At 40.7% G+C, this 13,334-nt stretch overlaps 1 protein-coding gene across 5 annotated transcripts in view; it reads right to left on the bottom strand.

The window, feature by feature from the left end:
- Positions 1-6,297: 6,297 nt before the first annotated feature.
- PIK3C3 (phosphatidylinositol 3-kinase catalytic subunit type 3) overlaps positions 6,298-13,334 on the bottom strand; it is a 77,557-nt gene continuing 70,520 nt past the window's right edge. The window contains exons 26-27 of one of the 5 annotated variants that reach the window (XR_014230687.1): positions 12,762-13,010; positions 9,827-12,368 (exon numbers count right to left, since the gene is read on the bottom strand). Coding sequence is in view for 3 of the 5 variants with exons in the window: in XM_082336367.1 (XP_082192493.1) it covers positions 12,927-13,010 (84 nt within the window). In the remaining 2 variants the exon portion in view is untranslated. The other 4 variants (XR_014230686.1, XM_082336369.1, XM_082336368.1 and 1 more) reach the window with 4 other exon arrangements.

The following is a 13,334-nucleotide window of genomic DNA, read 5'->3' on the forward strand; positions in this document are numbered from 1 at the left end:
GTAACCCATGCTCTTCTAGAGCAATAGCTAGAGTCCAGGAGGGATATTGGTTAGATCTGGGACCTACCTTAAATAAACTTCCTTTAGAAATCCTAAACTGTGATCCAAATGTCACCATATAAAGCTAAGGCTAATGATCCTTACCTGCTTGCCTGGCAAGACAAATGGGAAAGAAGAGATTATTCAGTACTGATCCAAGGGCAGCAAAGAACTGAACAGGATCCTGTAGATACTGTAATCTACAGGATTAGAACATGTGTACACCTAACATCTTTAATCTAGCAGGATTAATTGCTCCTAATCTGTGTCTGTATGGCACCAGCTGCAATGGTGCCAGATTCCTTTTTCATGCTTCTGTATTACAGTACAGTACCTTGTGTAAACTGTAGTCAACTATTTGAGCAGTGATTGCATCTTCAGAGACATTCTAGTTCAAGGTCAACACTCTGCAGTCACAAAAATTAGGACAGCTGGTAACCCTGCCACCACACCTGTGCTTGCCTTTGCACTAGTACCAATACCATGGCTGAAAAATGGCAAGCTACAATAGTAATGCACTAGAACTCAATATGCAAAAAACTGAGTAACAAAAAGAACAAACTTTATGACTGAACAAAAGGCTCAACACTAAAACTGCTATTAAGGAGCAGTAGTAGGTACATGACCAGGGATATTAACAGGGGCAACAAAATAATGAAATGGTGGAAAAACATAGGCTAAGCAAGCCTTTTGTATACATACATAATGGAGATGTAAGACTGAACTGTGGGTGTCCTGATTTATGCTAATTTACAAGTCTTAAATGAGTTGGTCTTCTTCCTTGTTATATAGATCTACCTGTACATGAGAAAATAATCCTTGGAACTCGTAATTCTCAGTTGTTCTTGTACACACCCATTTACAGTCCATATGATGTTAAACTAGAAAAAATGTACAGCTTTTAGCTATCCTTCTGGCTATATCTCTTCATTGAATAAAATAATTTATCTTTTGCAGCATATTAAATTAGGATCAGGTACCCATTAAGCTGGATGACACGGATGCAGAAAACATAGACCCTGATAAAAAGGTCTGAGAAGGTGTCTTGTGGCTATTGCTTGCTTAAGCTGAAAAACTGATCTTCTTACTTTTCTGTACTTCAGTTAAGCTTTCTTTTTGTGTGTACAGAAACTTAGGATTAGTTAATGGAAGGAAAGAAACATTTTCATGCTCCCTATTTTTATTACAGCTTTCTAAGACAGAAGGATGGAGAGAACAGCCAGAACAGTGTCTGACAGGAACAGGAGTTCCAGCAAGTACATTTCTTCAGGCATCTTTCGACTCTAACGTACGGAATACAAGCCAACAAACCAAGGCTGAATGCAAAATGCAATCAAAACGCATTGCTAGTTGGCAGATTACAATGGCACTTCCCAGATCCATCTGAAATTAAAGCCCCAAGCTATGGCACTTCTTGTGTGAGACAAGTTAAAAACGGGTCCCGCGCCACTGAGTTTACAGAGCTGGGAGGAAAATGGAAGTTCAAAAACTGAAAAATATTCAAGGCCAATGGACAACGAAAGCCACAGCCAGGACTGTAATACAGAGTCTCTCAGCTACTATTTCAAAAGTAGCATCTGTCAAGTTAGAAACAGAATGGAAGTTAAGACCTGTCATCTCCTTGTTTGCAGGGTAAGATTCCACTCAGAACCTTGTTACTGGCATGTTGCTGCAATTTGTTAAAGATAAATGCAATATGGCCCAATATCCTTGAAAAGATACCACCTACAGGTTTTAGTAAATTCTGTGGCCTAACCACACAATACACCTCCGAACTACATAACCACATTTTTTCTCCCCATTCAGGGTTTCAACAAGTACAGCTCTTGTGGTAGCCAGCTCTCTACTATGTATTTCATTTTTAAAACGACCTCATTTCTTATCCCAAGGTCTGTTGCTCTGCTTTCCCTTGGAAAAGAAATTGAATTAACTTCCAGTGTAATGCTGCCTTGGCAGAACCTGGTCAGAGACCTCAGCTGAATTACTCCTTTAAAGAAAGAGCTTCCTGCCATGCATGCTGCTGTCCCCACCCCTGAGGTTGGTGAATGAATCAGATAATCATTACAACATCAACCACCTCCCCTTCACCTTTGCTGGGTCAGAAAACTTAGTATCTGAGTCAGTCACCACATGATCAGACCTGAGCATCAGAAGCGATGCAGTTATCCTCATAAGAATGGCTCCCAGCAGTGACAGCCAAAGGGAAAAAAAGCCCAAGTTTAAGCTGAAATGGAAGCTGCCTACCTCAGGGAATAGACACCGCTACTAGACCTGTTGTGCTTTCATCAGAAATCTCTCCCCATTACGTCAGCTGACGATGATACACCATTAGAAAGGTGACAGACAGCTGACTGGACTCAATGAGTACAGCTGACAACACCAGATATGGGGGGAAAAAAACAATCCAGTACTTACTGGAAGAGAAAAAAAGCTCTGTCCCTGTCCTAGGGACACAGTGCCCCTGTCACAGGGCGCTTCAACACCAGCTAGGCAAGATAAGTAGGCACCTCTCTATACCTGCAAGTAGACATGGAGCTTGTTATTCTACCTAAAGTTCAAAGGGAAGTAGTTTGAGAATGGTTTGTTAAAAGCAGATATTTTCCCCAATTACTTTCCATCTCCTCAGCTGGAAAATCGTTTAAATGTGACTGTGCCAGAAAAGAAATGTATTAAAAAAAAAAAGCCATTTTTCTTTCACAATATGGGTTCTTCAGTCTCTAATCAGCAAGAGATGTTACATTAAACAGACATGGGAGAGAAAAGCCTTTGGTTACAATTAACTTCACAATTTGATTCCCAGTGAAAGAAGACACACTGGAGCAAGGACTGCACAAAAAGACTTCCTATTTTACAGATCAAGGACAGATGAAGCAGTTTGTTCGACACTGTGGAATGTGTATTCATATGATTTACTTATTACATATTCCAATTAATGCCAAAGCACCTAGCGAGATGGGGAAAGGGCCATTATCTGACTGTCGCTGTGAGTACTACAGGCTGGAGCAAACCGAATGGCTCACCCATGGAAGAACTGACCCCAGAGCTCACCAGAGTCCCCACATTGGCTCAGCCCTCCCTTCACATAGCTTTACTTTCTGTGCAGTGTAATTTATAAATTGAACATCCTCCTCAGAGCAAGTCTGTAAAATTGCCATCTTCTGATCCCTCACCATTGATGAGGGGAATGAGGAAAAAATTAGGACAAACACATTTCTGTCAAAGGGAAGGAATTCAAAGTGGCTCTGTTAGATTTTGCACAACATCTAACTGTGGAGAGATTTTACTCAGAATTTAAGTACCTCCCTGTGGTATAGCTTAATCCACTTTGGAAAGGACCATCCTGCACACAGCTTAACTGATTAATGCCTGTGTGTAGATGAGCTACGAATTCCTCTCCAAGCAACGTTCCTGCTGTTTCAGCTTTGAACCCATGCAGGTGAACTGCTTCCCTGCTTAATACTCTAGAAGCAACCAGAGTTAGGTATTTTACCCTCCAAAGTGAAATTTCTTTCCCCCTTGCAGAGTTCCTTCTAAATCACGGATGCTTGGAAGAACAGGACACCAATACCACACTTCAAGTAGCTTCACTATTACAAAGAATCATCACATCAGCTGAAGAGGTTAAAAAAACCTATTTTAACACAATCCACCTGCAATCTGTTTTCAATGACTCCCTTAAGACTCCTTAAATGTATGCGCTTCAGATACCTCATAACAACCATGGTATTTTACCATCCACTGATGATACTGGGTCTTGTGAGTAAAACCTTTGCTGACTACAAAAGGAAGGCCATTTAGCCGTACTACCTCTCTTTGCTGCTACTCCACTCTGTGTGGAGGTGTTCAGATTACCATTCTCTGTTCCTCCTTCCCTTTTCCAGAGCCATTATTCCCCCAAAGCCTTGCAAAAAGTGCTTTTTATTTTAGATTGCACACAAGAATAAAGCCAGGTAACTGTCTATAAGAACAGGGACATTTCTTGCCAAAAGGGTATATGCCTTTGTTGTGGTTTAATTCCAGCCAGCAACTAAGCACCACCCAGTCACTCACTCACTCCTCCCTGCCCCCCCCCCCCGCCCCGTGGGATGGCGATGACAATCAGAAGAGTAAAAGGGAGAAAACTCGTGCATTGAGATGTATCCTTTGATACAATACACAGGTATCATTCCCTCAGTCTACGGACCACCCCTGTGAAATGTCTGTAAAATGTCCATAAACATCCACAAATGTCCACATAATGTATTGAGTTCATTTAGTCCATGACTTTGGGCTCCACCTGTGATGGTGGTCACTCAGGACAGGAGAGGTGGTGTGTTGCGTGGAGTTACTGGGCACCAAAGCCAGCTCAGGTCGGGTCACTGCTGTGCTTGCGCTGCTTCTTGTAAGGCTTCTCCTCCATTGGCTCAGGTGGTTCCTGCTATGGTAATTCCTATAACATGCAACTCAGATCATGGGTTACAACAACTTAAAGGTATTTCCATTACAATCTCCACCCTGGCCCCTTTGGACCAGACCATTGGGTTTAACACTGAGGTGGACTCCTCCCCTTGCCCCTGCTCCAGCCTGGACTTATCCAGAGACTGCAGTCCTTTAGGGGGGTTTACCTGCTCCAAGTGGAGCCTTATCCATGAGCCACAGTCTCTCCAGGGGTGTACCTGCTGCGGCATAGACTTATCCACAGCCGCAGTCGCTTAGAGGTGCACCTGTTCCAGCATGGCCTTCTCCATGGGCCACAATGCCTTCAGAGATAGACCTGCTCCAGCGTGGCCTTGCCAACAGCCACAACCTCTTCAGAAGTAAACTTGCTCCAACACAGCCTTACCCATGGCCACACACTTTGAGGCGCTCCAGCGTGAGCTTGTGCACAGCCGCTGATGTTTCAAGGTGTACCTGCTACAACATGGACTCATCCACAGCCACAGATGCTTCGAGGTGTACCTTCTCCAGCACGGACATATCCTTGGGCCACAACCCCTTCAGAGGTATACCTGCTGCGGCACAGACATAACCATGGCCACAGATGCTTCGAGACATACCTGCTCTGGCATGGGCTTATCCATGGCCACAGATGCTTCGGGGTGTCCTGCTCCTGCATGGACTCATCCATAGCTATATCCACAAATGTTAAAGCCAAGAGCCCATCCTTCTCTAGCCCACCCCACTTCCCCCCACCCCCAATACTATTTTGGCAATTACTGCTTCTTCCCCAAAAAAGAAAAAAAGGTGACTGTGCTATTTTCTGCTTCTGAAGCACTGGCACTTGAAAACAACCAATGAGAATGTATAGGTAAGGAAGAAAAAGAACAATTTCTTTTGCTTCCCTCATCCTCAATCCCAACAGAAAGACCTCCAGAGATTCCAGAAGAAAATAAAATCAGAATGAAACCAGGACAGATGTTGAAAGGCAAATAAAAGCACCCACAAGCTGGCTTTATAGTACTTCTTATCTCTAGTTACACAAAATATAACTACTGGGTAAAACAAGCCCAAGGCAAAATTATTTTTTTGACTGTTCTGTTTCTTTTTCTCTGCAATGCTTCCTGGAAAGACTTAACAAGATGACTTCTGACAAGTTATTCTGCAACACGACTGGTACAGCTTGGTCTCCGACCAACTACTGCATCATGCTTTGATACACGTAATGGAGCTCACAGACTCACTCCGTGTAGAATTGTGTGTGTGTATGCACCCCCTGCATACGCATACACACAAATACATGTGCAGGGTGTAACTGCTGCCTGACATTCCCTGGGCACCCTCCTCTGACTGGGGATCTACCTTTATGAAACATGTAGGAATTTCACCTTTAAGATTTGTACCCTTCAAGTCAAAACTGGTAGTAGTTATTCAAGGGATTCAGAAATTGTTAAGAGACAGACACATACTCACAGTATTGACTGCATAGAGATATCGAGCTGTGATAGATAACCTATTAAATTAAACATTCTTACTCCAGTTTGTCAAAGCTATAGACCAACATATAAAAAAGAAACCCCTTAATTCAAAACAAAATAGCTTCTTCCCACAGTTTTGTTTTGGTTTTTTGTTTTACTTTAAATAGATGATGCTGCACAAAGTGCTAAGACCCATTAGATTTTACAAAATAAAGTCAGAACTTATTTTGTATACCACAATTTAAAAAAAACCCCAAACACGTTATTGGTATGTGGACTTCTAAGAACCATTTTCAACAGTAATTTTTATTTAGAAGACAAGACTTAAAGTAATGAATTTACTGACATCTAGTATGTTGTAGCAGTCCCAGTGCTGTCCTATTCTTCACCCTGTAAGTGTTCATAGGAGCTGGCAACAGAATATGCAGATTATCCCCAAAACAGTCCCTAGGTCAATCAGAAACATATACAGGCAGTTTGTCAGCATTCAGCTGGTACGTGTTCTACAAAATTCTTTGGAAAATACACTGAAAAAATATGCAAGGTCACTCAACAAGCAGTAACACAGATGAATACACTGGTTAGATTATGTTCCACTCACTCAGGCAAGCTTTTCCTTTTCTGTGCCAGAGGTTCTCCATTTATAAAGTAGTCAGTAATTTACAGTAAAGCCAAGGTCTTCCCAAGCCTTATGTATTACACTCAGATTCCATTTGGGTTCACATGCTAACATTTAGAACTGACTTAGTGTATAGTTTTAATAGACTGTTGCATATTGCAGCATACAAACAGGTTATTATATTCATTTTAAACCACAAGACATAGTGAACAACTATGCATTCATTCGTAATGTATTTATAAAAGTTACATTTAACACTTTATAAGTCTCTTCGCAAAGTGGAATGTGCTGTAGCATGAGGTTGATGTCTTTTGGGTTTTAACAAGGAGTCATCCTTGGCTTGTCTGGTCAACTGGTGCAGAGTGGCTCATGCCCATACTCTTCATATTTAGTCCTGGGCAAGGGGAAGAGGAAGTTTTATTCAAAAGAAGAGTTTTCTTCAAAAAAATGGAGGAAAAGTCCTAGAATATATACAGTGGAAGGCACTGGGGATCAGGACTCAAGAACTCAGCCAAATTAAGCGTGGCTACATCATACAAATCAACAAGTTGTGTGAGTACGTAGGATGTCCCTTCAGAACAAATTTAAAACCACTTTTTTTTTGTAGAATTTTCTTTGAATGTCTGGAAATTCCAAGCTCTCAAAAATATCCTTGTAAGATAATGCAAAGTACTGTATGGAGAATGAGTTCATGGGAAATGGAGGCAGTAGACAAATATGTATTTTTGCCAGATGAAGCAAGACCAAAAAAAAAATCCACAAGAAAATGATAATTACTACTTCTCCAAAGAAGAGTCGACTAAAGATAAGAGGTACTACTGTAGTTCCTCTGTGGCATTGTGTTTTGTCAGCTAACACAAGCACTAAGTAACTCGGGTAACATAATTCCTCGAAATCACACATAGAGGGGAAAAAGAGGGACTGAACCAATGTTGTGCTTAACTAGCAAATTTGGGAAATACGCTGAGATAACTAAGGGCCTATCACAGCCCTAGTGGATTTTTCTCCATCAAAGCTCTTCTGGTGTTTGCTAGCAAAACAAGCACAAAGCAAGACTGACTCACAAATATCAGTCAGATTCAGATTCAAATCAGTCCTTCTTATCTTTATAATTGGGAGGGATTTCCTCCTGACTTAAGTTATTATTAAAAAAATACAATAGTATAAGAGCACCCTTTGAAGAGATCCATACACTTATGAAGAGCTAATTACATTGTTGATCATTCAAAACAGATTCATTATGAACTCAACATGTGGCACAAAAGTCATTTTATGAGTGGCCTTATTACTGCACCAAGTGAACTGAGGAGTGAAAATCCTTGCAAAAAGCCAAGAGTTATGAACATAATCCTCTAGTATGTCATGTCTCAGCAGGTAACATTAAAAAGACAAAACAGAACACCTCAAGACTGCAACAACAAAGAGTTTATTAGTGTCGAGAATATATAATCACTGTACAGAAAACATTCGGAGTTAAAGTGTGAAATACTGAACCGCTCACTGTGCATTCCAGTTGCTGAGCCTGTTAGTGATGATTTAATTGGCTGCCTACAGCTGGCTAACTTATCAGCACTTAAAAACATTTTTGTAAGCAGGAAAGAAATGATTGTCCTTTCTAAACGGTAACATCACCCAAGGTGGGAAATAAAGGATCATACGAATTACATTTAAAACTTACTCTAGGAACAAAGTTGGTGGGAAGGGAACAGAGGAGATTGCCATAGTTTTTTTCTGCACCAAGCAACTGTAGCCTCACTGCTGTAACTTTGTACATCTCGTGTTCGGTACAGCAATGATTTCTATTTTTAAATAAGAAAATATATTAACAGATACAAGAATTTACCACCAAATCCAGCCTCTTCCAGTTATCTTTGGCTTGAGAGGAAGTTACTTACTTCAACCTTTGAGGGTCAAATGTTTTCACTGGAAACACATGCCATAGCATCTGAGCCCCAAGGACAGTATAAAAAACCATTTTCCATTAAAAAAATGGTTGTTTTTAAACCTTCAGTGAACGGAGACTCATGAAGTTTCTCTACCTCCAGAGCTCTCAATTCTCCATGCTACCAAACCTGCAGCTTTTGCCTTCCAAAACTGGTTGGTGAAGTCCACAAGGGTTTGAGAAAGTCTCTTTCTTGAGCATTTGGTTGTTTCCACCACAAGTAGGCAAAAGGCTTATTTTCTCCAATACTAAAAGCAAACAAAAAACACATAGCACAGCATTTATTTAACTTGGTTTACTCTCAAAGAACAAAAGTTATGCGTAAATTGAACTCTGTGTTTAAAAACATGGTGAAATGCCTAAAGGCAAGCAATTTTCACAACCCTTCAGGAGAACAAACAGCATGGAAACCAACTCTATCTGCCCCTTGACAAATGGCTTCATCCAATCTACACAATCCTGCTGGTAGATGTTCCTTATTTTATTTTGGCATCCAATAGGAGGAAAACAGAAGCCCTGTCCTGAGGGAAAGGAACTAAAGCTGCATTCTGGGATGCAGCAGCACTGGGACCACAGCTTAGAGATATCCTAAAGCCACTTAACATATACAGCTTAAATTGAGTTCATTCCTAAACTGAGAGCAGCCAACCATTAGTACAACCCCAAATTATACACTTACATTTTAGGGGAGACAGCCCTTATCCCCCAAGCTTTCACTTTTTTAATCACTGCTTAACGTGCCCTGAATGCAGCTGACTTGACTTGTAAATTTATGAGGAAAATAAAATGTGAAATTAGTCACTTCAACTGGAGATTGTTTCCTTCCTCTACAGAAATAAATAATGCTGCTAAAATGAAAATGACTCTCCAGGGAGAAATGGCTATCCAGTCTTCATTAGTATCAACTAAAATTAGTCTGCACTTTTTCTCCTCTTGAGCACTATTGTACAACACCATTAACTTACTCTAAATGTTACATTTATTTACTTTTGAGACAAGTTTTTTGATAACTATTAAGAAGGAGACAAGTACTACATAAAAAGGTCTGTAAAGTATCTGATAATAGATTAGAGATGCATTTGAAACTAAACTGAAGGCTTCATAACACAGCTTTGAAAGGAACACAGTTTACAATATTGTTACAAAAGAACAATACCAAACTGATGCCAAAATATCTAGATTGCTTTATCCTAGAGCTTTACTTACTACAGAGTGACATATAGAACGCTGATACACAACAGTTACTATAATAACCAACCTTATTAAAATGCTCTTAACTGCTGCAGTAGACAGCACAGATTCCTTGTAGGCCTATTGTGGAGGCACTAAAAGCATAAATATGTATCGATAAACAAGAAAACATGCTGAAGGGCATTTCAAATGAAAGATTGTGTGGCATTAGGCCAAAATCTGCTGTTTAAGCATGTGTCATACCTGTGCAGTGTTTTATTTTTTTTTGGACAACTTTATTATTATTAAGAGCAAGGCCATTGGAAATTCAATGCAGCATTATACATGAACAAATTGAAAGCTTCAATTGGCCATTGTGTAAGACGACCCCTTTACAGCAAATTCAATGACGCATTAATTGTTCATTTGTTCAACGATTTACAGACTCTGTGAAGAGCAAATTCTTAAGACAGCCTCAGACAAAAAGGAAAGATAATGATTTTGACTAATGAAGTACTAAATATCACTAAAAAGTGTCCTATTTCATTTGTAATATAAAGAGAATAGACATTAACTACACTTTATTTTGATGGATTTTTTTCTAAGTTTTATTTTGAAGGATCTTTTGGTAAGTTTTTTAAAAAAATACATAAATAGAGCTCAGATTCTTAAGACTCGTCAACTGTTGGTTAATTTGTGACTATTCTTTTTGTATCCTTCTTACACTTATAAGCAGCCAGTATTCTTGCAGGGGGAAGCCTGCAAGTGTAATTCTTTATAGAACAGGAATGGAGGCAATAATCTCAACTCCAAAACTAGAAGAATAATCCTACATCACATAGAGCCAAGAGATGCCTTAAGCACTTACAAAGCAACATGATTGTTTTCATTTTAGGCACCCAATCTCAAAAGTAGAAAGGAAAGCTAAAAGCACATAGGTAGCAAACTCTGCAGCAGCACAGGAGGAGGGTTCAGGGCCTCAGGAAAAACAGCTCAAAAGTCTGCATGCTGGAACCCAGCATCAGCCAGCTGGAGAGGTAAAAACCAACTGGATCAGGCCTGCATTAGTGGCTTATTTGGTATCCAAAGGGCAATACGCACTGTGGGATTGCTTTTAACTCCCAAAATATGAATGGAAGATGCAATCGATGCTGCTGCTCTATGTATCAGCCTGTTGCTTAGACCACCATTCCTGGGAGCTGGAAGCCTGGGTTTCAAATTCTTGGGTACTTTTAAATATTCTGAACAAATCTGTCCTGTGATTTTAAAAGTGGTTCTAAGTGCTGAAGAAAGGTCAAGGAAGAACAAGTCTCAATGAAAAAAGAAAAGGTCACCTAAATCAAACCTGTAAACTCTTTCTAATACAGCTTCAGAAATACAATAGCAATTATCTGGGAGAGTCTGGCAGTGACCTAAAACCAATGAAGTAAAAAGACATGTCTTAAAAAAGTGACTGTCAGTATGTGACTAAAAAAAAGTCTACGAACATATTGGAGGCACTTAAAATTTTATCTTGAATCTTTGTAATGGCTTTTTAAAAAATTTTTTTTGAACCCCAAGGCAGATGGTAGGCATTTTTCACTTTGTCTTATGAAATTACCGTCCTCCATCCTATGATCAAAGTAATCTATAATGAATGACAACAAGTTTTGCAACATTTTCATATAATTACACTCCTTTTTCATATCATGTAACAGATCACCTTTATTAAATAAATATGCAGATGGAAAAGACATTTTTGCTTGTTAGCCTGCACTACAGTGCAATTCTTCAAAATAAAAATTAAGTTTGCAGCAACCAACAGTTTAGTTGGAAGACCTTTAGCAAAATGGATAGCCATAAGAACAGTGCTCCTCAGTTTCTAGCAGAATTTGATTGGTCTTTTGAAAAAAGAATTGGTAAAAAAACTGGGATAATGACTGGCTTTTCAGATCAGTTTTATTTTTCCTGTCAATTCCATTTCTTGTCATGAATCTAATACTTAAGGCAAACTGTAAAATCTTAAATTCCTGGTAAACACAAATTAAATATGTCAGATGGCTTTGAGGAAAAAACATTGTAAATTCAAAGAAGAAATGCTTTTGTGAATACAGTTTTATTCAACATGAGAATAAAACATTTTATTGTCTTACTGTGGCTCGTAGTAACACAGCACATATACGTGTGTTTAAACATTTCATTCTCCATACTAGAGCAAGGGTAAATTTTAATAATAAAAATAGTGGAGACAATAATCTACTGCTACCCCAGATCATGAGCAAGAACCAGCTTATGTGTGAGGGTGGGTGGGACCTCTGGAGATCATTTAGTCTCACCCCCTTGCTCAAGGATCATCTCCCTCCACCTGCCAGCAACACTCTGCCTAATGTGGTCAGCGAAAATGGCGGCCCTTCTTCGCCACAAGATCACATTGTTGCGTCATGTGCAACTTGTCCACCAGAACCTTCAGGGCTTTCTCTGAAAAGCTGCTTCCCACCTCATCACCTGCCCCCCTTGCCCATGTTTGTGCACGGGGTTAGTCCGCACCAGGTGTGGTACTTGGCACTTCCCTTTGGTGAACTTCATGAGGTTCCTGCGTGGTCACTTCTCCATCCTGACAAGGTCCCTCTGAATGGCAGCACATGCTTCTGGTGTATCACCTACTCCTCCCAGTTTTGCATTGTCTGCAAACTTGCTGAGGGTGCAGTTCATCCCATCATCCAGGCTATTAATGAAGACGTTAAACAATTTTGGCCTCAGTATCAACCCTTGGAGTACACCATTAGTTACTGGCCTCCAGATGCAGTTTGTGCCACTGATCACAACCTTCTAATCCCAGCACACCGGCCAGTTTCCAATCCATGTCCGTGTCCGTTTCTCTAGTCTATACTGCTCCACTTGGTTTATGAGGATATTATGGAAGACAGTGTCAAAGCCTTGTGAAAGTCAATATAGGGAATACCTATAGCTCTCACCCAGTCCACTCAGCTAGCAATTTTATCTTAGGTGGCTATCAGGCTGGCCAGGCATGATTTCCCTTTTGTAAATTCATGCTGACTCCCAATCACCTTGAACTTATTCTGCAGGTGCAGATCTGCAGGTAGAGCAGAAGCCATACCTCCTAATTCCAGAAGTCTCAAGGTTCCAGCTGTCACCATCCTGGGAGTCTGTATTTCCTAACTCAATGAGCACAACATGTTCATACTCCTCCTTCAATGCAGCTGGAGGTTCAGGCTCTTCTGCCTCCAAGGTCTTACGAAAGATCTGGTCAATCTTCTTCTTGTCAGCCCTGATACTGTGCAGTTTGCTGACCTCCTCCCACGGCTCCTTTACTTGGTGATGTAGACATGCCACCGCTGCACACCTTCTGCAAGCAAGTAGCCCAATTCCCACTGCCCCCAGCAAGAGGTCTCAGCCGCCCCCTATAGCCCCAAATCTGAGAAACTGCATTCCCCTCGGGAACTCCATCTGTGTTGAGGCCTTTGACATAGGGGATAGCTGCTAACGTAGCTGCTGCGGAACGTGTTCTGGGGTACACTGTCAACACTGCAGAGGATGTGGATGCTGTTATGAGCAGAGTTCCTGGCCCCTTCTGTGCACCCTGCTGTGCAAGCTGCTGTGCCTGTGACCAAAATAACCACCTGGAACTCACAGTTCGGGAAGTCTAGTAAGGGTAGGAAAAAAAGGAAGT

The sequence above is a fragment of the Platalea leucorodia genome (genome assembly GCF_965183815.1).
Source record: "Platalea leucorodia genome assembly, chromosome: Z".
NCBI lineage: Eukaryota > Metazoa > Chordata > Aves > Pelecaniformes > Threskiornithidae > Platalea > Platalea leucorodia.